At 57.2% G+C, this 27,459-nt stretch overlaps 1 protein-coding gene across 11 annotated transcripts; it reads right to left on the bottom strand.

Moving 5' to 3' along the window:
* Nucleotides 1–25: 25 nt before the first annotated feature.
* On the bottom strand, nt 26–27,352 carry DEAF1 (DEAF1 transcription factor). 11 transcript variants are annotated; one of them, XR_014231292.1, is made up of 14 exons: nt 26,349–27,352; nt 24,046–24,143; nt 22,500–22,629; nt 22,068–22,214; nt 21,389–21,528; nt 20,202–20,267; nt 16,253–16,379; nt 15,358–15,486; nt 14,868–14,996; nt 12,955–13,202; nt 9,630–9,804; nt 6,382–6,471; nt 3,232–3,515; nt 344–457 (listed from the first exon to the last, which is right to left on the bottom strand). XR_014231292.1 is itself a non-coding variant. In XM_082340714.1 (13 exons), the coding sequence occupies exons 1-13, from the start codon at nt 26,635–26,637 to the stop codon at nt 300–302; spliced, it is 1,926 nt and encodes a 641-aa protein (XP_082196840.1). In that variant the 5' UTR covers nt 26,638–27,351; the 3' UTR covers nt 26–299. The 11 variants fall into 11 exon arrangements, 7 of the variants coding, with proteins under 7 accessions (XP_082196840.1, XP_082196846.1, XP_082196845.1 ...); XR_014231294.1 differs by lacking the exon at nt 344–457 and adding an exon at nt 8,890–9,003 and having other exon boundaries at nt 3,496–3,515; XR_014231295.1 differs by lacking the exon at nt 344–457 and adding an exon at nt 8,890–9,006 and having other exon boundaries at nt 3,496–3,515.
* Nucleotides 27,353–27,459: the final 107 nt, after the last annotated feature.

A 27,459-nucleotide genomic window follows, 5' to 3' on the forward strand; every position in this document is an offset into this window, starting at 1 on the left:
CGGAGTTTGGAGTCACCAGTCCGCGTGGGGCAGGGGCGCCAACTTTACTGACAGACACATGTATGTACACGCGTGTTACAGAACACGACACACCCGTAGGGAAGACTGGACGCTCATGATCCAAGGGATAAAAAAAGCACCGTGAGCAGGCATCGAGGGCCCAGGCCGCGTCCACCGGCCGCCCCGGAGAGGCCCGCGCCCCCCGCCCCGCTTCGGGGCTTGGCGGCAGGAGCGCACCGCCAAGGGCGCCGCTCACGCGACGTCCACTCATAACTTGGCCAGCAAGTTCCTCCTCGTCCTCAGCGCCCCCGTCCTCGAGGGTCCTTCCTGGCCATAGAGGCCCCACGGGCATTCACACGGTGACCTTCTCGATCACAGCCTCGGCGACGTGGACGTCGTCCCCCTGCGCGGTGACGGCCGCCGACCGCCCACACACGTGCTGGTGGTCCTTCCAGTCCTGAAAGGAAGGACAGACGCCGTGTTACGGTTCGGAGTGAGAGGCCGTGCCTGCGAGTGGGTCCGCACGCGCTGAGCGGCCAGCCCTCCGGGGCAGGGGGCTCCCAGCCTCGCCCACCCTGCTGTTTAGGGAGCCACTCCAAAGGCAAATACCCGGGATGACCCTTGAGCCACGTCCACGCTCTGATCCTGCTGCTGCCTCCCTGGGACCTAAACAAAGACACTCACACCTGCAGAGGAATACTTGTCTCTGATGTTGCTGCCCACCGTGTTACTTATCATCGCAGAAGCGAAAACACCGAGCAGGAGCCAGCCACGTGTCCACAGAGGGGCTGGGAGGCCGTGGCCCCCAGGGAGGTCGGGCAGGACGTCCACCCGCCCCCCCAGCGGCCCCCGTCAGGGCGGGAGCTGCCGTCGCCCGTTCACAGGCGGGAAATGGAGCCGAACTTGGCCTGGAGCAGGGCTCGCTCTGGGGGCCCGACGGGGCGTGGTTAGTGGAGACACGGACCCCAAGACGCACGGAGAGGTTAGGGTTTGGTGAGCCACGACAAGACTTGAATGAACATCACACACACTCGGAAGAACAGAGACCAGCGGTGACCCCCGGAGGGCAGGGTTCCAGCTGCCTATCTTCATGCTGTCCTATGTCTTCCGAACTTTCTACAAGTGTTGCCTTATTTTTATAATAAAAAAGTAAAATTTCAAATCATTACAGGCATACCTCGGAGACATTGCGGGTTCAGTTCCAGAATAAAGCGAATGTAGCAATAAAGCGAGTCACACAAGATTTCAGGTTTCCCGGGGCTTATACAGATCACGTTTACACTACACTGTAGTCTATTAAGTGTGTGACTGTACGAACCTAATTCAAAGACACTCTATTCCTAAAAATGCTAACCGTCACCTGACAAGGCAGGATTGCCGCACACATTTAATCTGTAAAAACGCAACATCTGAGAAGTGCAATAAAACGAGGTCTGCCTGTATATCAAAAGAATAAATTTTTTAAATTTATTTTTTATTGAAGTTTAGTTGATTTACAGTGTTGTGTTAATTTCTGCTGTACAGCAAAGTGATTCAGTTATATACATATATTTTTTCTTTTTCACATCATTTTCCATCATGGTTTATCACAGGATATTGAATATAGTTCCCCATGCTATACATTAGGGGCTTGTTGTTTATCCATCCTGTGTATAATAGTTTGCATCTGCTAATCCCAATCCATCCCTCCCCTACCCCGCTCCCTCTTGGCAACCACAAGTCTGTTCTCTATGTCTGTGAGTCTGTTTCTGTTTTGTAAATAATTTCATTTGTGTCATATTTTTAGATTCTACATATAAGTGATATATGGTATTTGTCTTTCTCTTTCTGACTTACTTCACTCAGAATGCTAATCTCTAGGTCCATCCATGTTGCTGCAAATGGCATTATTTCATTCTTTTTTATGGCCGAGTAGTATTCCATTGTATGTATGTACCACATCTTCTTTATCCATTCCTCTGTTGATGGACATTTAGGTTGCTTCCATGTCTTGCCAATTGTAAACAGAGCTGCTATGAACACTGGGGTGCATGTATCTTTTCGAATTAGTTTTCTCTGGATAAATGCCCAGGAGTGGGATTGCTGGATCAAATGGCAACTCTATTTTTAGTTTAGTAAGGAGCCTCCATACTGCTCTCCATAGTGGCTGCACCAATTTACATTCCCACCAACAGTGTAAGAGGGTTCCCTTTTCTCCACACCCTCTCCAGCACCTGCTATTTTTAGACTCAAAAAAATAAATTTTTAATTTGTAAATTACCTGACTAGATTACCTGACTCTGTAAGTCTATACAGTATGTAAAACTTCATGTGTGCTGGGCTCAAGTCCACAGTGTTTCACACCATACATAAAAATTAACTCAAGATGGGTCATAAATCTAAAAATAAGAGCTTAAAGGGAGTTCCCTGGTGGTCCAGCGGTTAGGACCCGGCACTTTCATTGCCATGGCCGAGGTTCAATCCCTGGTTGGTGAACTGAGATCCTGCAAGCTACTCTATGCGGCTGAAGAAAAAAAAAAAGAGCTAAAATTATAAATGTTTTAGAAGAAAATAGGAGATTTTCCTAACCTTGAGTCAGGCAAAAGTTCTGAGATATGACACCAAGAGCGTGATCTCCATTAAAAATGTTTTTTTAATAAACTGGACTTCTTGGGACTTCCCCAGTGGTTAGGACTCCACGCTTCCACTGCAGGGGGCCCGGGTTCGATCCCCGGTTGGGAACTAAGATCCCATAAGCCTTATGGCACGGCCAAAAATAAAAAATAATAGATAATAAACATTTTTAAAAAGTAAACTGGACTTCATCAAAACTAAAAAAACTTTTGCCCTTCAAATGACACTATTAAGAAATAAAGAGACAAGTCACAGACTGGGGGAAAATACTTGGAAATCACATATCTGATAAAGGACTTGTATCCAGAATATACACAGACATCTCCACACTCGGTAAGAAGAGAAACGATCCCATTTAAAAACGGGCAAAAGATCTGAATAGACATTTCCCCCCAAAAGATATACAACGCCCAATAAGCACACACAACGATGCTCGACATCTTTAGACATCAGGGAGATGCAGACTAAACGCACTGATGTCGCTTCACACCCGGTAGCAGGGCTACGACCGGAAAGCAAGAGCAAGCGCTGTGGACGTGGGTGGACCCGCCGCTGGAGGGGGTGCAGTCACCTCGGAAAAGCTGGGAAGTTTCTTACTAACGTTAAACACAAGTTTACCATATGACTCAGCAAATCCATGTACGCATGTAGCCAAGACGAACAAAAAGCTGCCTCCACCCTGGAGCTGGCTCGTGAGTGTTCACGACAGTCACGTGGCGGGAACCACTCCGATGTCCGCGGGCTGAGGACTGGAGGGCAAGGCGAGGTCCAGCCACACCGCGGATGCAACTCAGCCTCCACGCGGACGAACCTCGGAAACACGCTGGTCAGAGGAAGCCAGAGGCGGGAGACCGCGTGTTATATACGACTCCTGCTACGTGAAATGTCCAGAAGAGGCAAATCTACAGAGAAAGAGATTCGTGGTTGCCAGTGGCTGGGGTGCGGGCCCGAGGGGGCTTTTGGGGGCGATGGAAAGTTCTAAAACCGAACTGTCATGTTTGCACAAATGCAAACTTACTAAAACCCACTGAATCGTACCCTTAAAATTAGTGGATTTTATGGTATGTAAATTCTACCTCGATGAAGATGTAACACATACACACACACACCTCACATGGGATTTGGAAAGAACATAAAGTCTGCACGTAAAAGCCAAAACAATTCATGGCCCTTGTCCAACTTGTAAGAAGGTGAGTAACATTAACTACCTTTCCAGGTCTTTGGGGAGCACACAGAATTCTGGGGAGCACAGTGGGCAGGCCCAGAAGCTGCAATGTCGGCACCACCATTTACTACAAGGAGCCTATGGCTTAGGTTTTTTCAGGTCCTACCGAGTGTTCATGATGGATCCCACGTGAAAACTACGGTTTTTGAACTTCACTGTACATTGATTTTTGTAAATATTGGGTTGGCCAAAGAGTTTGTTTTTTTCCATAAGATGGCTCTAGTAGAGCTTAACTGTCTTTAACTTCATTCAAAACAATTTTGTTAGACTGTATTGTGACAGCTGTCATATCAGCATGCATTTAAAAAAAGGTTATCAAAATTGGTGAATTTTTGTGTAGCCATTTTAATACTGAAGAAAAAAAAGCAACATTTTCCGCATATTATGCTTTCCTATTTCAAGAAAGGTAAAAACGCAGCGGAAACCCCAAAAAAAAAGACTTGTGCAGTGTATGGAGAAGGTGCTGTAACTGATCAAACGTGTCAAAAGTGGTTTGCGAAGTTTCGTGCTGGAGATTTCTCGCTGGACGATGCTCCACGGTCAGGTAGACCAGTTGAAGTTGAGAGCCATCAAATCGAAACAATAATTGAGAACAATCAATGTTATACCACGCGGGAGGTAGCCGCCATACTCAAAATATCCAAATCAAGCCTTGAAAATCATTTGCATCAGCTTGGTTCTGTTCATCGCTTTGATGTCTGGGTTCCACATAAGTTAAGCGAGAAAAACCTTCTTGACTGTATTTCTGCATGCGATTCTCTACTTAAACGTAATGGTAACGTTCCATTTTTAAAACAAATTGTGACGGGCAATGAAAAGTGGATACTGTACGATAATGTGGCATGGAAGAGATCGTGGGGCAAGCGAAATGAGCCACCACCAACCACACTAAAGGCAGGTCTTCCATCCAAAGAAGGTGATGTTGTGTATCGGGTGGGAGTGGAAGGGAGTTCTCTATTATGAGCTCCTTCCAGAAAACCAAACGATTAATTCCAACAAGCACTGCTCCCAATTAGACCAACTGAAAGCAGCACTCGACAAAAAGCGTCCGGAATGAGTCAACAGGAAACGCATAATCTTCCATCAGCATAACGCAAGACAGCGTGTTTCTTTGATGACCAGGCAAACACTGTTACAGCTTGGCTGGGAAGTTCTGATTCATCCGCCGTATTCACCACACATTGCGCCCCTTCGGATTTCCATTGATTTCGGTCTTTACAAAATTCTCTTAATGGAAAAAATTTCAATTCCCTGGAAGACTGTAAAAGGCACCTGGAACAGTTCTTTGCTCAAAAAGATAAACATTTTAGGAAGATGGAATTATGAAGTTGGCTGAAAAATGGCAGAAGGTAGTGGAACAAAACGGTGAATACGTTGTTCAATAAAGTTGTTGGGAAAAATGAAAAATGTGTCTTTTCTTTTTACTTCAAAACCGAAGGAACTTTGTGGCCAACCAATAAAACCAAAGCCTATGCCTTTATCAGGGCAGCGTGTCACAGGAGCACAAACCTAACACAATCAACAGAAGAAATGGAGTCTCTGTCAACAAGGTTATACCTGAAATATAACTGCCCAATCCACCAAGAGAGGTTCCAAGACTGCAGCTTGCATTTAGACAAAATGTTATCTGGCTAAAACGACTCCATCAAGAAATAAACCCACGAATCTTCCTCTGATGGTTCAAAGTCAGGGAAGAGTCACCGATGAGCCGCCCTCTCGGATCACGAGCCGGCAGGAGCCCGTCCACCCCGCCGGCTCCTCCTGGCTGCCTGGGCTCCTCCCAGCGTCCCCGAGCGCAGCAGGCATGCGGGCCCTCTCCTCAGCACATGAGCCATAGGTGACACCAGGGAAAGCAGACCTGCGGGTCTCCTTCCCAAGTCTCCCGCCCCGGGAACGGGCCAGGGCTCAGGAGCATAGCTGGGAGCCCTTGGACACGCTTTCCGTGCTGTGCTGAGCCCTGCAGCCCCCCGGGAAGCCCTGAGACGCAGGGGAGGAAGGTATCATGTCCCACACACCCTGGTCTTGGGCGTCATTCCTGCCCACCTCCCACCCGAGGACATCTGAGGACGGGGCGCTTTGGGAAGCCGCCAGGCACAGGGTCCCCTGCGCGGCAGAGGCTGTGTCCGCAGATGCAGCTCCAAGTCACAGGCACCAGGGATGGGGTTTTTTACTATTTGTCCACCCGGCAAGTTACCTTTTTTAATCATGGAAAGTTTCTAAGAGGAGAGGATAACCCCACAGGCCCCAGTCAACGGCTCGGCCCCTCACTCTGAGTAAGGGTGAGAAGAGTGATAAAAACGTGAACTAGCAACTGCCACTCCAGAACGCTCTCTAATCTCCTCAGAATCAGAGGCCTACATGGACAGTCGCGCTGACTCTCCGGATCTATGACGAGGCGTCCAGGGCTGGGGAGCACTGACCGCGACAAGGTCAAGGCCGTGGGGGAGCAGCGGCCTCCATGGCCGTGGCCACGGCCTGCGTGGCTGCCTTGGGGCTCTGCCGGAGCCCAGGGACAGCGCAGAGGCGATGCGGGGGGCGCCTACCTTGCGCTGGCAGAAGGTAGAGCAGTAGTTGACCTTGTGGCAGCCGGTGCACTCGCTCAGGGCCTCCCGGCCGCAGTTGACACAGAACTGCTGCAAGAGGACACAGGCGTCAGTCGCGGGGACAGACGGACCCGCGTCCCCGCCCCCCGCTGCCCAGACGCGGGGTGGGCGCCTGCTGAGCGGGAAGCAGGGCTCCAGATCACACCGATGCGCCAACCTTGCTCCAAATACCAGGGGATTTCATTGCCACCAAGTACGTGTAGGAAAGCAGACTGAGGAAGGCCTGGATTCTCAGCTGTCAGGGTCGTCTCCTGAGCGGTCAGGCCCTGCAGCCCCCCAGCCGGACCCTCACCCACAGCCCCGGCGCCCCCGGCCCGGCCACGCGGCTCCGTAAGATGGGCCTTCTGTGCGCCTTCCCCACAGCACGTGAAGGAGCTGCTCCTCCTAAGCAGCCCGGGAGGGGGACTCCAGTGGCACCACCAGCGCTGGTGCGTGTGTGCCCTGCACGTCCATGAGCCACGCCAGACGCCCGTTTAGAACACCGCTGGCCGCCCCCCACCGCCACTCCCGAGAGTACATGCAAAGCAGCGAACCGCTTCTTGGTTCCGGTTCTGGACTGCAGCTCCCTTCTCGGCCCGGCGCCGACTGACACGCTCCACCCTGAAGCCCCGCCACCCGCCTCACTCGCTTCCGGAAACACGCGCGTTATGGGGACCCTGAGGGACTACTAAGTTAGCCTGTCCCCTGTCTCTACTTTAAAGAACAAGATACTTACAGAAAAAAAACGAAGTCTGTAACCACACCTAGCAATTCCTCCAGGGAGAGCAAAGGTCTCACAGTTAGTGGGAGCAGAGGTGCGGCTGCCCGTGAGGCTCGGGGGCCCCACGGACCCTCCTGCCTCTCAGCTCGGAAGCCCTCAGGGAAGCGCGAGCGCCGCTCACCTGGACCTGCCACGTCGGTGCTCCGGCGCCAGCACAGGTCTCGGAAGACAGCAACCACTCAGTAAATACCTCTTAACTGCACCAAAAGCCTGGGTCGTGACTAGACCTCGTGGGGCGGGAGCCGCTCTTGTGTGGCAAGTACTTCCGACCCCAGGCTCCCAACACATCCCCTCGGGAATAACTTCTTAACCCAAGATAACTGGGAGCAGGAGATCCGGGTCAGACACGCCAGCTACTGTACAGACAGAGACGGACGGGCACAGCCCTCGGGCTGTGTCTGCACACACCGGTCAGGACCCACTGCTTCCCTGCTGCCAGCCGAGAGCGCCCAGATCTTGGTTCCTAAGAGCACTCGTTCTCCAATAAAGGAACCAGGCTCCCTGGAGAAACGGCCGATTCCAGGGCTGGGGCGGGGAACCCCCAAGATGGGCCTGGAGTGTCTTCTAGCACCAGAGAGGAGGGAGGTGCTCTGAGGGGCAGGTCAGGGACGCGGGAGCCGACTGAGAGCTCCAGCCGCCAAAGCCAAACCAAATGAGCAAAACAAGTAACACAAGTGCCATGAGCCCATCTTGATACAAACAAAGGTACAAACAAACGTACAAGAGACAGATCCCCCGCGGAGAAGAATTCTGGAAATATTCCTAGATCACCCCTGTCCAGGAGGGGGACCCCCACCCAGGGTGACTAAGGGAGGAAAAGGGGAAATCACTTCACAGATGGAAACCTCCGATCTGCCCCAAATGCGCATGCTGGGCCTTGGGCCCTGGGGCCCTGGAGGGAGATGAGTCTGTGAGGGGGGCGGGGGGCTTATGAGAAGAGAGAAACCAGAGACCTCCCCCCGCCCCCCACCCCGGCAAGGCCAGGAGGCACGTCTGCAGCCTGGAAGAGGTGTCACTGGACCGACCCGTGGGCACCGGCTCTCTTCCGGCGCTGAGAACAGTGTCTGCGGTGCAGCCAGAGGCGCCGCCCAGACCGCCCACCGCTGCTACTCTTCGGGCCACAATTCCCTCTTGAAAAGGAAGTTGGGAAGATCATCTAAGGCCTGAGAAGGAGCCGGGAGACATGAACTCAGGCCAGAGCACAGGGATGGGGCCCAGAGTGCGCGCGGTCCCCCAGCCAGGGGCCGTGGCAGGCGGCCCAGCGCCCTGTAGCCACGTGGCTGGCTTGTGCTGGACACGGCGCCCTTGACGGGAAGGGCATCTGGTCTTCCGCCCTGTTTAATCTTTGCTGAGCTAACTATATACACACAACACAAATGCCCCATGGTTAAAACTGGCAAAATCTCCTTAATAGTTCAGCAGGGCTAAAACTTGATTTTTCAAGAAATTCCACATAAAACGTCCAAGCAGGCAGCCCTGCTTCCCTCCCTGGGCCGCGAGCACCTGCGCCCTCACAGGGAGCTGGGGAGGGAGGGTCCAGCCTCCTCCTCGGGGTCCCGAGGCCTCGCTCGTCCGGTCTTCCCCACCAAGCCCCAGCGCTCTAAGGAGGACGCTGTGGACAGGATCCTCCAGAAGAGTTCTCCGGGGCGGCCCTCCCCCGACCATCCAGCTGGGGGGCTCCGTCTCACCCTGGCGATGTCAGGGTGTCCAGCAGCCTCTCCACAACAGCCACCGGTGCTCCCCACCTGGCCTCCTGGCTCATCGTCCCCCAGGCCCCGCCGGCCGCTTCTCGCTGCCATCACCTGCTTCAGGGACACGTTTTGCATCCCCTCACTCACACGTGACTCAAGTCAGGGCCTCTCAGCCCCCCCGAGCCCTCTGAAGCCCCCGGAGGATCCTGGGGAACAGGCTCTCTGAGGAGTCCGGTTCCCAAGAACCCAGCGTCCAGGCACTGTGGTCATCACGGGCCACAGGGATCAGACACACTGCCCGTTACGAAGGGTGAACACAGCGGGTGCACAAGGTGGCCACCCCACGTCTGCACGCAACTTAACCAGGTCACCCGAGGAGCCTCGCGACACCAGCACACACGCAAGGACACTGGCGTCCACCCACCGGTGGTACCCGGAAAGGACGGATGCCCAGCTTCCCCCCGCCATGTGATCGATCAGCTTACAGGAAAACTACTGGAGGACACGTCACACCTATAGCTCCAGAGAGAGGACAAGCACACCTGTAAGAGCTCCAGCCATTTTCAAAGCTCAGGATGCGGGAACGTGTCGGATGCCTTGGCGGGGGAAGTGGGCTCAAGCCCCTCACTAAAGGCTGAGCATCCTTCCGCCAAACAGGATTTTAAGGATAAAAGGATTTCACGTTGTATTTGTTCCTTAAAAATTCACAAAATTACAAATGAAATGCAAAGCCCAACCTTTCATGGTGGGGACCTCAGCGATCCAGCTGCGGCAGACGCTCCTGGCTGACCCGACGGACACGCACGTCAGCACGTGTCCCACGGTGGGTCGAGGGGGAAGTTCTGCACAACAGGAATTCAGCTTCTGGACCCTTAAATGTGGGGTGAGCCTGGCCGTGACTGTGGGCTTTTCCTACGTGAAAAACAAAACCCACGCAGCTGACTCAACACGGTGCCCTGAAAGTAACCTCGGGACTGACCAGGTGGAAACGCCTCGCTCCGTCTTTTTCATGCCACCCGTCTTTGGAGAATTTTCATAGAGGGGAAGAGATGTGTCTAATTTACTTGTAATTTTATTCGGTGAAAGAAAGGTCCACAAAAATTAATGAAAAATGTAAAACTGAAAGTTAAACCGTTTCCCCGTTGCACTTCCCTGCTGGGATGACTTTCAGCTTTCTGTGCTGTCGGCGCCACGCCAGGCCCAAGCCGCCCGCCCGCCCGCCGTCCAGCCGGCCTGACCGGGGGGACACAGTGGTCTCCCCACTCCCACAGTCTCGGCAAGGGGGCATCCTCGCCAACCCCCCGGGGAAGTGAGGGTCGCCCCCAGCCGTGCTCAGCAGGGACAGGTGGTGGTGAGGCCGTGGGCACGGCACACGGCACACACGGTGGTGGATGCAGGACAGGCAGCCGCCCTGGCAAACAGTCTGGCGGCTCCTCAGAAAGTGAACCCTGAGCCACCGTGGGACCCAGCGGCTCTGCTCCCAGGTACACACCCAAGAGAAGTGACAACACACGTCCACACAAACAGCTGTGCAAAAATGTTCAGGGCATTGTTCACAACAGCCAAAAAGTAGAAACAATCCAAATGTCCACCAATGGTCAAGTGAAGAAACACGTGGTGTGACGACTAATGTTAAGCCATAAAAAGGAAGGACGCCCTGGCCCAGGCGACAGCGCCGATGGGCCTTGACGACACTCTGCTCGGCGAGAGAAGCCGACACAAAAGGCCACATGTTGTGTGATTCCGTTTCCAAGAAACATCCAGAACCGGCAAAGCCACAGAGACAGAAAACAGGTTGGTGCAGCTGGGGCCTGGGGGTGGCAGGGAGTGATGGCTAACGGGTCTGGGCCTTCTTTGGGAGGGGAAATGATCTGGGATCAGATGGTGGTGATGGCTGTACAAGTTTGTGAACAAACTACTGGATTGTGCACCTTAAAGGTGTGAATTCCACAGTATGTGAACCATATTTCAACGAAGAAAAAAATGCCCTTTCGTTATGCATATTGGGGATTTTTCTAAAGTATATGATCAGAAACATGTGAACATATGAGTGCATTTTGTGATTAAGACGTTGGTTATAACTGCAAAAACCAGATACGATTAAGTATTTTAAAAACAGGGCTAGTAAAATGTTTACAAACATGAAATATGCAGAAATTAAATTTTTAAAAAATTGGTTGCCAAGCAGCAAGAGACCACTTTTGCTCCGCACGTGCAGCCTCCAAAACCAAAAAGAATGAAGGAACAGTTGCCATTCTGGTGACCAGAGCAGCCTGTAGGGCTGACCCTCCCAGACAGTCACCACGGGGCACAAGACACAATGACCTGAAGGCTTGAAAGCAACTAAAGCAAGCAGGAATGGGGGTGGGTGGGTACTGAACCCCAGGGAGGGGCGGGGAGAAAGGCCCAGGCAAGTGGGGCAGGAATGGGGGGGGTGGATCCAACCATGGGGTTGGGGAGGTCCTCGCAGGTGGGGCAGGAATGGGGTGGGGTGGGGTGGACCCAATCCCGAGGGGGAGGGGGGAGGGGGAAGGCCCCCGGCAGGTGGGGCAGCTTTTCCCTCAGGGCCTCCCCTGCCCACCAGGTGTGCGGCCACAGATGGCCACAGGCACTTGCCGCCCCCAGGCAGCCAGCACGGGGCTGAGCCAACAGAAATAGCAGCCCAGAAGGTGGCACTGAGCAGGGACCTTGGTGTCCCCCCTCCCCCAAGAAGGGCCTGCATTCCCGCACGTGAGGGGGCAGCAATGCCCACCCCCACCCCCCCCACCCCCACCCAGACCAGGACTAGAGACGTGACGGGCGGAGGTAACCGAGACAGACCCCCCCTCACACAACAAAGTTCAGGAGACCAGCCAGGAGCTCAGCTGCTTCTGAGAACCAAGTCCAGCACTTTTCAGGGGAAGAGAGAGAATCCAACAGAATTCAGAGCTTCTGCCATGAATAACCCAAAAGGTCCAAAAAACAATCAAAATGACTGGAATGTGAAGGAAGGAACAGAGCTTCCACAGTCAAGAGGAAAGGAGCGAACAAAAGCAGATCCTGAGCTGACCCGAAGGTCAGGATGGGCCAAGGTATTAAAGAAGCGATGATGAAGATGGTCAGTGAACTGAAGGAAGACGCGACCATGCTGAGCGGCTGGCTGGGGCACAGCAGAGTAAAGGAAGCTCCATAAAAGACGCACGTACACTCTCAATCCACTGCCTCTTGGCGATGAAAGCCCCCCTACTTAAGATCCAGCAAGCCGGGTGGCGCAGCCAAAAAAGAAAAAAGAAAAAAAAGGAAAATTGCACCTGAAAAGCTCTTCTTTCCCCTTACCTATAAAAAGTAGTACTAACTGAAATTCTTTTTCTTATATAGATTTGGTGGAAATAAACCAATTCGACTCACCTACAAACCAGAGTGACACTGAAGACGCGTCACTGTATGTTCTCCAGCCTCCAGCCGCCCCCAAGAGGGCTGTGGGCACTGAGCAGCCCCGCCCGCCCTCCTCCGGCCCCACATGAGCCCTGGGCAGTGAGGACACACCTCCTCTCGGCTTGGGCACCTGCCCCGCGTCACCTGGAAAACTGCATCCCAAAAGGCGCCACAGGGCTGAGGGACCCTGTGCTGCAGGAAGCGCTCTGGGCGCAAGGCTTCCTGAACCACGGGGATCTCGTCGGCAGCGAAATACCCGTGACGGTGCCTCTGGGGCTGAGAAGCCAGTCCCCGTGGGGCCAAGATGCGGGCACAGAGCTGGGTGCCTGGAGGGGCTGGTGACTGCAAGACACACACCTGCTCCGACCTCTGCCCCAAAGACACAGCAGAGGACGCTCCTCCAGATTTGATAACACACGAGACCCATTTCCCCGGGAGGAGGACGGCCTGACAGGGTGAGTGACATCTACAACAGGCGGGCACTCAACAACGGCTGGTGTGTGTGAGGGACAAAAACGCCCGACAGGTAACGGTGGCCACCTGTCTATCAGAGAAGCTTCACTTGTATGTGGGCCTCCGGGTCCCCCTGCCCAGGAAGGTGGGCGGGCTCTGCAGGTGGCAGCCACAGACCCGCTGCGCAAATGGTACCTCTTTCCGCTCTGCATCCGCCTGGACTCTGGCCTGGGCCGCGGCGGCTTCTCGGTAGGAGCTGGCCTGCTTGGCCTGTTCAAACAACGTCTTCAGCTGCTGCGCGGTGCTGAGCAAGGAATTGACCATCTCCTCCAGGTACAGCCAGCTCCGCTGTTCCGACATCTCCAGCCCACTGACCACAGCGGGAGACACGGTTTTCGTGGGGGTGGAGGGCGGCACCGCCAGGGCAGGCAAGGATGTCAACACTAGCGTGTGGAAAGCAAAACACAACAAGAACTTAACCCACCTCCTGGCTTCGAGGTGCCTCCGCACGCCCATCGAATGTGGGAAAGTAGGGTGGCGAACAGATCACACCCACGGCCCCCCCTTCAAGCCGCCCGTCCATGGACGACACAACAGCTGCAGGTGAGGTGACCACGGAGCTTGTGCAGAGCCAGTGTGGGGGCGGGGGCTGTTACATCCCACAGAAAGTAAAGCAGACGGAAGAACTAAAACCTCCTGGTTTCGTTTCTGCTCACACAGAAAGCCTTTGGGGATGTCTGTGGTCCCCGGGGGGGCTGATGAGGGATGCAGGAGACAGGGTCCCCTCAGCTGGAGAAGAAAGTCATGGAGGCGGGAGGGAACCTCAAAGGGACGCTGTTCTGGACGGGAAATGGAGACTCGCACACACGGATGCGCGAGGGCTCCCCACCCCTGTCCCTGGGGGCCTGGGGCGCAGAGACACCCAGGCTGTGCTGCTGAACGTCTAACATCCTCCCAGAGAAGAACCCCTGACTGTAGCGTCGGCCAAGTCCTTGGTGTAAAAGCCCCACCAAGGCCCGTTTCCAGCCCCCAGCGAGAGGCCACTGGACACGGGCTGCAGGAGACACACGGTCAGCGCTCAGGAGCCGGACAAGCGATGCCTGCCCCCCTCGGCCATGGCCAGACCTTGCTGTGAACCCTGCCCCCCGCCCCCGCAAGGGCAGGGCCCTGGAGCCGGACATAAGGAAACGGGCAGCGTGACAGGGTGGACAGAGGACGCAGCAGCCGCTCTCGGGGCCCCTGCCAGCCAAATCAGGGACCATCCCAATACAAATCATCCCAGTAACAGGTTGCAACGCCCTGAATGAAACAGGAAGCCATGCGTCCACGCTGAAACAAGCAAACAAACAAGTAAGCAGACGGGGGACGGGTAGGCCAGGCCTCGCAGTCCTGCTCAGGGCACAGCCGACCACAGGGGGCGGACACTCCCCATCCAGGCCCCGCCCAGACCCTGCAGTCAGGAGGGCCGCAGCCCGGCCAGGAGGCTCACCGGGCCTGGGCCAGGGTCTGAGGCAAGGTGTGGGGAAAAGGCAGAACGGAGGCGAGCTTTAAGGGTGGGAGGGGTGTCACAGCAAGAGGAGACAGCGTGAGACAAGCAAAGGAGAAGGGGCGTTTTCTAGAACTCGGGGACAAGTTTCTATCTTGCTGTCTTGTCTCTGGCGGAAACTGTAAAAAACACAAAGGTCCACCAGCTGGGATACCGATTCTCCCCGTAAAGAAGCGTCCTGACATAGAAATGTGTCCAAAACGTGCCGTCAGTGACAAATCGCTCAAGATGCACACGCGGGGCGATGTCCCCGTTAAGCTTCAGGCGGGGCGAGTCGCAGACGTGCACACACCCTCTCACCTGGGGCCGCCCGGACGAGCGTCCCCACGGGACGGACCCCAAGCACGGCGTCCTGGTCAGAGCCTGGCCGCAGCTCAGGCTCTGCCGGTCACAGGTCGCCACGTGAACAGCCTCACCCCACACAGAAACGGGCGGCAGCTTCCAGTGGAACCTGCTTTACACACACAGGCCCGAAGCCCCACACCCCACTTCACCCAGGAAGCCTTTCGGAAGGGTGAATCTGCGCAGGACGGCCACTCGCGGAGAAGTCTTCCACACTGACCTATTTTGGGATGAGACGTTGGCAACGCGGCCTCCGGGAACGGTGCGATCTGACAGCTGTCCTGATACCCTGGGTAGTGGGGCTCCGGGTGGCCGACCCTGCATGGGGGCTGCACGCCTGCCTCTTGTACTGTCAGGGGAGAGGGACACGGTGGCGTGAGACCCAGCTGTGCTGCACGTCCCGCAGGGCAGCTCCTGAACCGCGGAAGTGGAGGACGTGAGCTGTCAGAGGGAAAGTATCTGGGACGTTCTGGGTGAAACAAAACGCAGCACAAAAGCCAGTTTCCACCGTTCCCTTTCACTTTCCTGAGGCGGCTACCAGAGCATTACGCGTGCACGTGGGGCGTTCCTGCCCCCCGGCACCCGTCTAGGCTCCGTGAGCAGCCTCAGCCTTTCAGGTCCTGGTCCCGCCGCCCCTGCCCGCGGGGGTCCCCACAGCTCCTGCCCGTGACCCCGCTGGGGCCGCGTCGCCAGGCGCTGCGACAACTCGCCTGTGGCTCCCGCGAAGACGTCGCCCTGGGCCGGACTCTCCGAGATGACCGCGGTGGCCTCCACGGTGGACGCCCGGTCGAAGGTCAGCGCGCCAGAGGTAGTGATCTGTCCTGAGGGGGTCACGGTGACTGGAAAAGCAGGAGAGCTGTCACTGCGTGCTGCACCCACCGGGCACAACGCAGGAAAACCCCGGGGCTGGGGCGGGGTGCGCGGGGGCCAAAGCAGCATCCGCCGGCCCACCAGCCACCTCTGCAGGCGCGGTGCCTGGGGGGGACCAGAGACGCCCACCCCCACCAGACGCAACTCCTGCTGTGTGTCCTGAGCACCTGGATGTACTGTCTCGTCAGAAAGCAAGAAATAAAATTTAAAATAACGTAAGAAGGACTTCGTAGTTTGAATTAAGAAAACGATTTTCGTCAAAGCTGAAGAGAAAACGCAGCGGTGTCCCCAGCATCCTGGGGGCTCCGTCTCCTCCTGCCGACCAGCACCAAGGACACGGGGCGCCTCACCTGCAGGAGTCGTCGGGCTGCCGAGAGCCCCTGGCGACTGGGCGCCCCCCCAGGCCTCTCCCGCCACCACAGCCCTCCGCCACCAGCCGCCCCACACGCCTTGCGGTCTCAGAAGCGGGCGCCCCCCCGTCCCCCCCTACACGTGCCCCCGCCGCGCCTGCCCCGGGGCGGGAGGCCGGGAGGGCCCGGGGGCTGCGCGGACTGAGACCCAGGCCTCCAGTCGCGAGGTGAAGCCCGTGCCGAGGACAGGCCGGGGCCGCAGAGGCCAGGGAGCCCCCGTGAGCGGGAGCCGCGCCTGCTTCTGACCCAGACCCCTCGGCCGCACGCGTGAGCGGGACACGCTAAGGGCGTGGCGCGCGACGACAGCTGCTTCACCGTGACTCACAGGTGGTGGCGGCTGCGGCGGGAAGCAGGGTGATGTTTTTGGGGGCGTCCTTCTTGACGGGCGTGGCGGGCAGCTCGCTCTCCTTCTTGCGCCTCTTGTAGGGGACGAAGAGCCTGACGGGCCCGCTCTGTGGCGAAGGGGGGAGTGGGAGGCAAAGTGAGATGCGTGGAAATGCCACCCGGCCACCCGGGACTGTTCTCCGAGGCGACCTGCCTGGAGACGTGCCCAGACTGCGGCCATTAGACGGAACCGCGCGAAGCTCCCTTAGCTCCCTTTAGGCCCCAAACGGCTTAAAGTAACAGACAAGGGACTTTCGGAGAGAACGTGTGGGTAAGAGCGCCTCAAACAGGAGAGGGGTATCAACACCAAATTTTTAGGAATTCCCGGAAGACAGAAAGCAAGTGGGGACCAAGGAAGGAGAAGGGAGAGGGCCCGTGGGGAGCAGGGGGCGCCCCGCAGACCCGAGGCCCCGACACGCGGGAGGAGAGAACCTGGAAGGAGCAGAAACAGCAGGAAAACGTGAAGGTCCGGGGAGCCTCCCAGCTCACGCCCAAGACCCCCGCGGGCTCGTGGGCCCTTCCTGCTGCCCGTTCAAAGCTGCTGTGGACCCGCGAGCGAGCTTCCGTCCTACGCGCCAACCCCAGAATCTCCCCCGGGCTCTCCCGGTGGCCCCCCCTTTACTGATTCCCTCCACGCGATGAGACGCTGCCGTCACCTTCTAGGCTGAACTGTGTCCTCAGGACCTCCTGTGAGGCCCTGCCCCTCAGGGTGGCCGTATCTGGAGTAAGGAGGCAGCGGGGGTCTTGAGGGCAGGGCCCTGACCCGCGGGGATTAGTGCCCTTGTAGGAGCAACTGTGTAAGCGAGAGCCTACAAGCCAGGAGGAGCCCCGCCAGGAACCAACCAGCACCTTGACCTAGGCCGCCTGCCTCCACAACTGTGAGAAAGTCAACGCCTGCTCCTGAAGTGCCCTGGCCTCCTGCCCAGCCCCGCAGACTGAGACCCGTGCTGACAACCCTTGGACGTGTTTCCTTCAGCCCCGAAGACACAGAGGCTGCTTGGAAGCCTCGTCTGCTGCCCCCATGATGGGCAGTGCCTGCCGCCTGCTGCTTTTCTTCTGCGTGGCTCACACATCCCTGGCCCTTTACATGTCTCAGGATTTCTGTTGAAACTGGACATTTTAGGTGCTGTACTGAGTGGCTGTGCGGGTGACTCCTCCTCCCTCCAGGGCTTCCTGGCCGCAGTCCTGGACAAAGTCTCTCTCACCCCAGTGTGGCCCTGCTGGCCTCCAGGCGGCAGTGACCAAGCCACCGCACCGGCTGTTGGACTCAGCCGACTGCTGTACCCTTTGCAAACTGCTCCACTGTCAGATCCAGTCACATGAGGCTCCTGGACTGGGTGGCTTTTAGGACAAACCTTTGAGGAGGCTCCTGTGGTCACTGGCCCGGTGCGAGGTTTAGCGGGCTGCCCTGGAGCAGGGCAGAAACGGCACTCAGGCCATCAGCCCTGCTCGCCGAGCTGCTTGGTCTTCTCGGCTGGCCTCGGCGGCTGCGTGGACCTCCACCCTAGGGGCAAGCGGGGCCAGGACGATGGAGCCTCCCTAGGCTGAGCTGGAGGGGTGCAGGGAGGGAGCAGGGCCTGACTCGAACGCCAGACGCACGAGATTTTCCTGGATAAATGTTTCTTGTTTTGTTGTGTGCCCCCAGGACCATCTCCAGAGACCTTAAGTGGTTGCTTTTTATCATTTTCACCAGTTAGGGTTACTTATCGACTTACGGGGGGTGGGGGGAGTGGGTCCCTGGAGCCCCGCACAGCACCACTCCTGAAGCAGAAGCCACAATGTTTCAATCTGATGAAGTCTGACCTATGAGTTTTCATTTCATGGATTGTGCCTTTGGTTCCATGTCTAAGAAATCCCTGGTCTAACCCTAGATCACAAAGATTTTCTTCTACAAATTGTAGTTTAGTTTTGGACACATTTGGTTGTATGATCCATCTTGAATTCGTGTGTATACAAAGTGGGGTGTTTAGGTCAAGGGTCACTTCTACGCCTGTGAGTGTCTGACTGTCCCCACACCTGCAGGTCCGTGTGTGGACGGTGGGTCTGCTCCTAGATCGATGGGTCCCCCCCGCCAAACACGGTCTTGACCGCGGAAACAATACAGCAAGTCTGAAAGTCAAGTGCTTGATTCCTCCCGTTGCAGTCTTCGTCCTCAAAACCGTGTTGCTACCCCTTTTCCTCTGCCTTTCGATACAAATCTTAGAATCAACTTGTTGATGTCTACAAGATCCTGCCGGGGCTCTGAAGAGACCCGTGTTCAACCCACAGACCAGTGTGGGGAGAAGGACATCTGCACTGCATCAAGGCCTCCAGCCCGCGGGTCCACATCTTCTCGGAGTTCTCTTGCTGGCAGTTTCTAGCTTCAGTGCACACGTTCCATACATGTGCCGTCAGGTGACACCTGAGGATTTCGGCGTTTGGAGTGACCCTAAACAACCCTACCAGGTACTCCATGCTTCCCGATGGGGCTGACCCCCAACTCTGCTCCTCTTACCCCTGAAAGCTCTCCAAGGACGTCACCTACCAGTCTTCCCAAGCAAACTTTAAAAGTATTTTATTCTCACACAAATATCGTACTGGTCATTCTACTAGACTCATGTGTGATCTACACACGAACTAGACAATTTTAGAATATTTGGTTTTCCCACTCAACAACATCTCTCCAATTAAGTTTTCTTCCATAGCTGCTGCTAATTAACCAGGTGAGTAATCAAAATTAAAAAAAGAAATCTCATCATGCAGCTTCTTAGTTAATTTTAAGACATTTAAAAATAATATTCAACAACAGGAACATTGAAACAAAACTGGTACTTCACACATAACAAATTAGTATCACACTTTGAAAGCTATACAGCAACATACATTAAAACTAATGCAGGGCTTCCCTGGTGGCGCAGTGGTTAAGAATCCGCCTGCCAATGCAGGGGACACGGGTTCGAGCCCTGGTCTGGGAAGACCCCACATGCTGCAGAGCAACTAAGCCCGTGCGCCACAACTACTGAGCCCGCGTGCCTAGAGGCTGTGCTGTGCAACAAGAGAAGCCACAGCAGTGAGAAGCCCGCGCATGGCAGTGAAGGCTAGCCCCTGCTCGCTGCAACTAGAGAAAGGACCGCACGCAGCAACACAGACCCAATGCAGCCAAAAATAAAAAAATAAAAAAAATTTTAAAAAAACTAATGCAAATATCCTTTTTTTTTAACAGTTAAGAATTTAGGATAAGAAAATACTTCAAAAGACATTAAAAGTTCTCTATATAAATCAGCTCACTGTAGTACTTTTTACGACGTGACGTTAAAAATGAAAAACATAAAACAGCACATATATACTTGTCACCACACAAAAAAAAAGTGCGGTTAAGACAATGACATTATAGGGACTTCCCCGGTGGCGCAGTGGTTAAAGAATCCGCCTGCCAATGCAGGGGACACGGGTTCGAGCCCTGGTCCGGGAAGATCCCACATGCCGCAGAGCAACTAAGCCCCTACACCACAACTACTGAGCCTGCGCTCTAGAGCCTGCGAGCCACAACTACTGAAGCCTGCGTACCTAGAGCCCATGCTCCGCAACACGAGAAGCCACCGCCATGAGAAGCTTGCACACCGCAATGAAGAGTAGCCCCCGCTCGTCGCAACTAGAGAAAGCCTGCGCGCAGCAACAAAGACCCAACGCAGCCAAAAATAAATAAATGAATAGATTTATAAAAAAAAAAGACGGTGACATTATAGGAGCTTTCCATTATTTAAGAAAGTTTCCCTTAACGTTCTTTGAGCAGCCCCGGGGCCCACTTGAGGCCTCACTCATCAGAGTAATGTTCAAAAACCAGAATTTGAGGGAGAAGCTAAGCTGGAAGCAGCCCTGAGAGGAGCTGAGGGGAGCAGGGGCCCACTCACCAGGGTCATGTCATCACAGCAGGCGGCACAGGTGCAGGAGGCGGCATGAGGGTTTAGGATCCCGTCCTGAAGTTTAAAAAGTACCGCGACATGTGAGAAAGTCGGCTCTGAAGTGAGTCAACAGCCCCAGATCTCAACCAGTTTCACCCCGATCCCCCTGTGAAGCTAAAACCCCACCATTTCCAGAACCTTCTCTCTTGTACACGTCTCTGCTGGGGGCAGCATCTACCTCTCCCCTGCCAGGGAGTGTAGGCGTGACGTCTCTATCAACGTCCTAGAGCTAAACCGGAAACAGCAATGAGGAGCCCTCGCCTCTCACGGATGAACTCAAGGAGAGAGAAGTCAGGTGTCTTTTAAAAAGTCACAGGCAGGGCTTCCCCGGTGGTGCAGTGGTTGAGAATCTGCCTGCCAATGCAGGGGACACGGGTTCTAGCCCTGGTCTGGGAAGATCCCACATGCCGCGGAGCAACTAGACCCATGAGCCACAACTACTGAGCCTGCGCGTCTGGAGCCTGTGCTCCACAAGAGAGGCCGCGATAGTGAGAGGCCCGCGCACCGCGATGAAGAGTGGCCCCCGCTCGCCGCAACTAGAGAAAGCCCTCGCACAGAAACGGAGACCCAACACAGCCAAAAATAAATAGATAAATAAATTAAAAAAAAAAAAAAAGTCACGGGCAGAGTTACTCAGTTTTCCTCGGTCTCTCCCGTGTATACGTGTTATTAAACTTCCGTTTATCTCCTGTTAATAAATAAACAAAAGTCACACGCACTCAAACGGAAGCTGTTACGTTGCCTCATCCACTGCTCACAACAAGGTATGGAGCAAACACCCTCAACATCCCATTTGGAACATCAGGAAGCAGACGGAAAGGTGAAGTAACTTGCCCCAGGTCACACCGCAAGTGAGCGGGGGACTCGAATCCCATCTGTCTGACTCCAGCCTGTGAGCCCTGGAAAGCCCTGCGGCCGACGCCCCAGGAGCCGGGCCTGCAGCTTGCGGCTCTGGGCAGGGAGGCCGACGCCCCAGGAGCCGGGCCTGCAGCTTGCGGCTCTGGGCAGGGAGGCCGACGCCCCAGGAGCCAGGCCTGCAGCTTGCGGCTCTGGGCAGGGAGGCCGACGCCCCAGGAGCCGGGCCTGCAGCTTGCGGCTCTGGGCAGGGAGGGTGGGGAAGCGCGGCACCTGGGTACCTGGATGAGGCACTGCAGCGGCCGCCCCGCGTAGCGGATGCTTCTCTTCCAGTCTTTGCTGCTGGCCCTTCCTGCCATGGCTTCAAACTCGGTAGGGCTGTACCAGTTCTCCCCCTGCTTAATGCAGCGCCCCCGGCCTCCTGAAAGGACGAAGCCCCCCCCTGCAGTTCCCGCTGACACCGGGCCAGGCCCACCTCCCCTCCCGCCCACTCCCCCTCGGCGTCCCGGGCCTGCCGGCTCTCAGCCGCTCCCTCGGTGCCCCACGGCGAGCCCACATCTGCGGGCAGCGCTTCCCACCGCATGCCTGAGCCCCGACCTGCTGCCCACGGTCACCGCACACTCCACCACATCCCACATGGAGCTCGTGACCTCTTCCCACTTGCACAGCCTTCTGCCTACGGGCCACCCAGCTGACCCAGGACCTTAGGGAACATGGTCCAGCCCCGCCCCCACACGGGCCACCCCATTCCTCAACCTGCCCGTTTGCTCAACTAGTTTATGCGTCATTACAGCCATCCTTGGCCCCAACTTACAGTGGGGGATGCAAAAGGAAGGCGATCATCGAAACAAAGTAAGCAGCAGCCTGGGCCCACCCCACGCGAGCCCACCTGGGCCCACCCTGTGCCCACCTGGGCCCACCCCACGCGAGCCCACCTGGGCCCACCCCGCGTGCGCCCACCTGAGCCGAGCCTGCTCTTATACAAGGTGCCACTGATGTTCCGACAGCGCACAGGCAGCTCACTGTCGTACACCGATGGGTCCCAGTTGTACTTAGTTCCACCTTTCTCTTGGCTGGGAGCCAGAGGAGTCGGAGGAGACTGAGGGCCTTGAGCAAAGAAAGCATCATGAACGTGAGACCCCGAACGCACCCCAAATAACAGAAAGGCACAACAGACCGCTTGATCCTAACAGGTTCTTCCCCCAGCTCAGCTGCATCGCCCCCTGCAACTCTGGGCAACTCTTCTGTTGCCTGAAAAAATCCACTTTTTATACTTAAACTAAATAGTATTTGAAATTTGAAATTCACCACAAGATAAAGTTCACCCCCAGGATAAACTCCACCAGCTCTCGGAGCGTTTTGCCCCCGAGGCCTGGAGCAGGAGGGCAGTACCGGGGGTGAGAGGGGCAGCGGGTGCCTTCAGCCCGGCAGTCTCCACGATGCTCCCGTCCGTGTGCACGACGATCAGCGTGGCCTTCTCGGTGTTCAGACTGTCCCCGATCTGAAGGGCTGTCCTGCCCGACTGGAGGAAAGAACACCAGTAGTCTCAAGTGACAGCGGCTGCCGCACACCTGCACGCTGGGATGTGGTCCTACAGAGAGGTTCCAGCTGACACCGCCACCGGGGGGCCCACCATGCCTCAAGCTTCTCAGATGCAGAGCCGAGGCCAAGAAGAGGTGACACTAGGTCTGCGTGGCTCTGAGCGAATGCTCACATGGCTTGTCCAAGTTAAGGGATGAATGTGTTCCTGGAACAGGAAATGCCCTCCCGTCTGCCTGGGCAGCCTCTGAGGTTGCAGGCCTCAGGGGAGGGTTTCCGACAGGCCAAGTTCATAACCACAGCCAAGGCCCAGTGCAGGACCCCTTCTCATGCCCGAGCCCACCCAGACACGGGGCCTCCCAAGCCACGCTGCTTACGTGCCTCTCCACTGGGGCTGGGTGCTGCCGTGACTGCGCCTGCCTCCTCTGGGCCAGCCAGATGCCCCTTTCCTATCCCTGCGGGCGCTGAGCCCACCCCAACTGCCCCCAGGCGCACGCTCATGGCCTCACTCAGACAGCCCTGGAGTGGACTAGAGACCCCGGCGCACCCCGTCCACACCAAGGCCTGGGACACTCTCATGCTTTCACGCTGAGAGGATAAAACTAAGACAAAGACCTTTTTTCTTACATCTGAAAATGTGGCCTTCAAACCAGGGGAGGTGAGTAGAAGTTTATCGTGGGGTTGCGGGTCCCCCACCCGGCGTGCACATGCACACACCTGGCCTGCTCTCACAGACCTGCAGGGTCAATGCCTCAGTAAGGGCGTCTACACTGCTTGCATCTGAATCACCGAATTCGTACAGCTCTCGACCGGAAAAACAATGCTTTGTGTTCATTCGAGAACCACAAAGTATTTTTCTCATGAAGGCGTGTGGGACATGTAGATACTTGAGACCCCCTCTCCTTGTCAGTTTCCAGAAGGATCACACTAGTTTCTGGGTCTTCTTGTCCTCAGAGCCCGCTGACTCGGGGCCGCCCCTAACTCCCCGACCCTCTGGCTCCAGCCCCTCCTAGAAAACGAGAACGTGACAGAGTCTGCTGTCAGGCAGGACACCCGCTAGAGGCACCAAGTCACTGCCTGGCTATCAGCTTGTGGGCATCCTGATGCCGTAAGAGATAAACCAAGACTCTTAGATCTGCACCCCTGAGTCCTTCACCAACCTGCTGCCCTTACACTCAGCAGCAACAGTTTTCTGTCCGTCACTATCTCAATAACAACCACTTTGCTTTCAGGTGTACAGCGTCCCAGGTGTGTGATCCAGGCTAAAAGGAAACCGTGCGATCTCCCCTCCCCTCCCCTCCCCTCCCCGGGCAGTGGGCAGTGGGCACAGGGCAGGCTCAGGGTCTCTGGGGGATGGGCCACCCCCCTTGGGGCTGGAAGCGCTCCCATGGTGGCTTACCAGCACGTGGCCCGAGAGCGAGGCGGCGTTCGCCACCGACGTGGTGAAGACGTTGTCCGCCGAGGCGCCCACGTTGGCCACTGTCACGGTGGTCACCTCTGCAACACAGGAGCCTGACTCAGGGCTCAGCCAGAGGCCACCGGGGATAGGGCGGGGGTGGGGGGCGGCCCACGGTGGATCCAGGTCAGGTACCTGCACTACTGTGGGAGGCCTCACGCTGTACACGAAACGCCCGCCCAATGTTTCTAGACCAGTCTGAATGACCTGGTCCTTCCAAGGACAAGAGGCCACCTCTCCCTCCCCACAGAGCCTGCCACACACAGTGAAGACCACAGGGCACGCCCGCCCTCACGCACCCACTGAGCCGGCCACGGCTCTGCCCTGGCATCTCGCTCCCTTCTAGTTAAAACCATACCCCAAAGAGGCCACTAAAATCCTAGAGTTCCCGCCCTTCCGGGTGGGGATCTTCCTGGCCCCTCTCCTGCAGGTCAGCGCAGGAAGGCTCACGTCTATCCCTCCCTCCCCTTCCTTCACCTCCACCTGCCACGGACCTCTTCCTCCTGAAAAGCGGCAGACCTGCCTGTGCCCACCCCACGCGCCCCCCAACTCTAAGCCCGGCCCCTCCCAGCAGCGTCTGTACACGGGGGCGCCGCCGCGCCCCGCCGCCCCCGTGCTCCCCCCACTGCCCATGGCCCACTCCTGACGGGCTGCCCTGGACAGCCCTCCCTTGATGCTCCCCCAGCCACCAGGGGTGGCGCTGCCTTCTGGAATGTCCCAAGCCTAGAGCGCCTGTGACCTGGGGGAGGTGCTCAAACTGACCCAGAGTCCTGCACATTCCATCAGCCCGAGCTCACTAAACTGCTCTAAAAACACCTGCTCCCCATCTGTCTCCTCCACCGTGTCCCAGGGAGCCCGGGGCCGGGGGGTCTGAACACACGCTCAGGTCTAAAGAGCTCGCCAGCAGCCCGGGAGGCAGCCTCAAGCCAGCAACGTGTCCTGCTGAGTTACAGAAACCCGGGAATCACCTGACCTCGGTAATTCACAACCAACAAGTTTTAACACACTGGAAAAACACAAGGATAAAACTCTGCAGGAAAGAAACACCTGATGTCAATACGCGTCTCCAATGTTGCCACGAATAGCATCACATTCCCTTTCTGCATTCAGAAAAACACGTGCAAAAACAACACAAACCTGAAGAAAAGCCTCACCATCCAAAATCTCAACTTTAAACCAGAGTTTAGCAACGAAAATAGAACCCTTTAAGGTCCACAAAACCTTCTTTCTCTGCTTTTTGCGAGGATCCCGGACAGACCACAGGCACTGGGGCAGCGAGGGAACGGGCTGCAGGCCCCACCCAGCTCCTCCAGGGCCGGAAAAACCGGAGCACTGGGTGGGGAGGCCGCTGTCCAGTTCTGAAACCCATGAAACTCCCTAGGGGAGAAGAGCCTTAGGATGCTCCCCAGGGGTTCCAGTGCCCAGCTCTGCCAGCCACACGGGAGCCCAAGTGGGAGGGAACAACGCTTAGGAAAGTCTCTCCCTCTTTCGGGACGGTGCCCTGGGGAGACACAACCTCTAAAGGGCACTTTGGGGCGTGGCTCATGAACCTTGAAAATGAGAATGTTCTGTGCGACAAGAACAAAAGCGTGGGCCAGCAGCCCCGGTGGTGCCCGCAGAAGGGAAGATCCGTAAAGGAAATGGGGGCCACGCGGACAGGCCAGAGGGGAGACTGAGGAGCACGGTGCTGGCTTCCAGGGCCACTGTCCCCAAGGGCTGCGGGCCCTCCCAGGCTAAGTGAGATGCCTTGCTCCTCAGGGCTAAGGTCACACCTGAACAGGCCCTCAGGATTCTGGGTGACCAGATGCACCCAACCCCGGGCTCCTCCAGGACAGGACCCGTGTCTGACCCCTGTGTCACCAGCACCCAGGACAGAGGAGGAGAGGACAGGCAAGGCAAGAGGCAGGTGCTGAGAAGGTTCTGGAAGTAGCGCAGGGCACTGAAAGGAAGGAAAGGAGTTCAGGGAGCAAGTATGCGGCAGGGCAGGGCCAGGATGCTCCCATGGGGCAGGTGTGCAGGGACCACACGGCACACGAGGTAGGTGCGAGGCATGTGCTGGGGGAGGATGGGTGTGCCAGTCAGCCAGGCGTGCGCAGGGCAGCTGCGCGTGGAGGACAAGTGTGAGGAGCAGGTGCGCGCGGAGCAGGTGCCGCCAGGTCGTGCGGGAGTGTGCGGGGCAGGCGCGCAGGGCAGGTGTGGGGCAGGCGCGGACAGGTGCGCGGGAACCGCGGGCGGGCGGCACTTGCCTGCGAAGGCGGCGGCCGCGGCGGCCTCGTCGGGGCCGGGCAGGGCCTCGGCGCCCATGTCCATGTGCCCGGGCTCGGCGGCCATCACCGCCACGGCCGTCACCCGCCGCGTCTCACGCTCCGCCTCCGAGTCTCCGTCCTCCTCCGAGTCCTCGTCCCTGCTGAGCACCGGCTCCTCCGCCTCGCCTCCCGCCGCGGCCGCGGCCGCCGCCGCCACAGCGGCCGCGGCCGCCACCGCCGCCGCCTCAGCCAGGCCCAGCTGCTTGGCGGCCGAGTCCGAGTCCTCCATCCGGACTCCGCCGAGCCCGCCCGAAGGCGCCGGCCGGGGCCGCCCGAAGGCCGGGACGGAGCCCGAAGCGCGCTGCCCGAGGAGGCCGCCCGAGCCGGGCCGAGCCGGGCCGAGCTCGACCGAGGAGGGCTGCCCGAACCGAGCCGAGCTGAGCCGAGCCCGCCCGAAGCCGGCCGCCAAGCCGAGCCGGGGCTGCCCGAACAGGGGCCGAACCAGCACGAAGAGGCCCTGTCGAGTCGAGCCGAGCCGAGGCCTAGAGTCCGGAAACGAGGGGGGCCGAAGTGGTCCGAAGTGCGGAGCCGAGTCGGTCCGAATTGGTCCGAGGCCGCACGAGGGTTTCCGAGAGGCTCTGCGCTAGCCCTCCTCAGGGCCTAGAAGGCCGCGCCGGCCGTGGTCCCCAGACAACAGGGTCCCCTACTGTGAGACCGACTCCGCCGGCCTCCGACGCAGCGCGACCCGGCCTAGAGAACCTTGCGCTGCAGGCTCTGCCTGCACCCGCCGCCCGCGGGAGCCGAGCCCGCCCGAGGAGGAGCCGAGCGGAGCCGAACGCTCCCGAGCAGGGATCCTCACGAGCGAGCCTCGGCTCTCCGCTTCCTCCTGTCCGAAAGTGCCCGAGCTCTGTCGGACGGGCTAATCGGGCCTCGGCCACGGTTCGGAATCAAGTCCCGAAACGCGGCACCGTCGAGCCCCTTCGGGAGCAGAAGCGAAAATGGCCGAAGGGACGCCGTTTGCGTCCGGCGCCGAGAGGCTGCCGGGATCGCGGCGGGCGGGATCGCGGCGGGGCGCGGGGCGGGGGCGCGGGGCACGGGGCGGGGCGCGGGG

This window comes from Balaenoptera borealis (genome assembly GCF_965194805.1).
Source record: "Balaenoptera borealis genome assembly, chromosome: 11".
Lineage (NCBI taxonomy): Eukaryota > Metazoa > Chordata > Mammalia > Artiodactyla > Balaenopteridae > Balaenoptera > Balaenoptera borealis.

Bases quoted from the DNA above. Each gene is read 5' to 3' on its own strand.
- DEAF1 (XM_082340714.1), bottom strand. From the start codon at position 26,637: ATGGAGGACTCGGACTCGGCCGCCAAGCAGCTGGGCCTGGCTGAGGCG. The intron at 24,144-26,348 runs GCAAGTGCCGCC...CCTGTGTTGCAG, and splicing joins CGCGGCCGCCGCCTTCGCAG to AGGTGACCACCGTGACAGTG. The intron at 15,487-16,252 runs GTGAGTCACGGT...CTGCTTTTCCAG, and splicing joins CGCCGCAGCCGCCACCACCT to TCACCGTGACCCCCTCAGGA.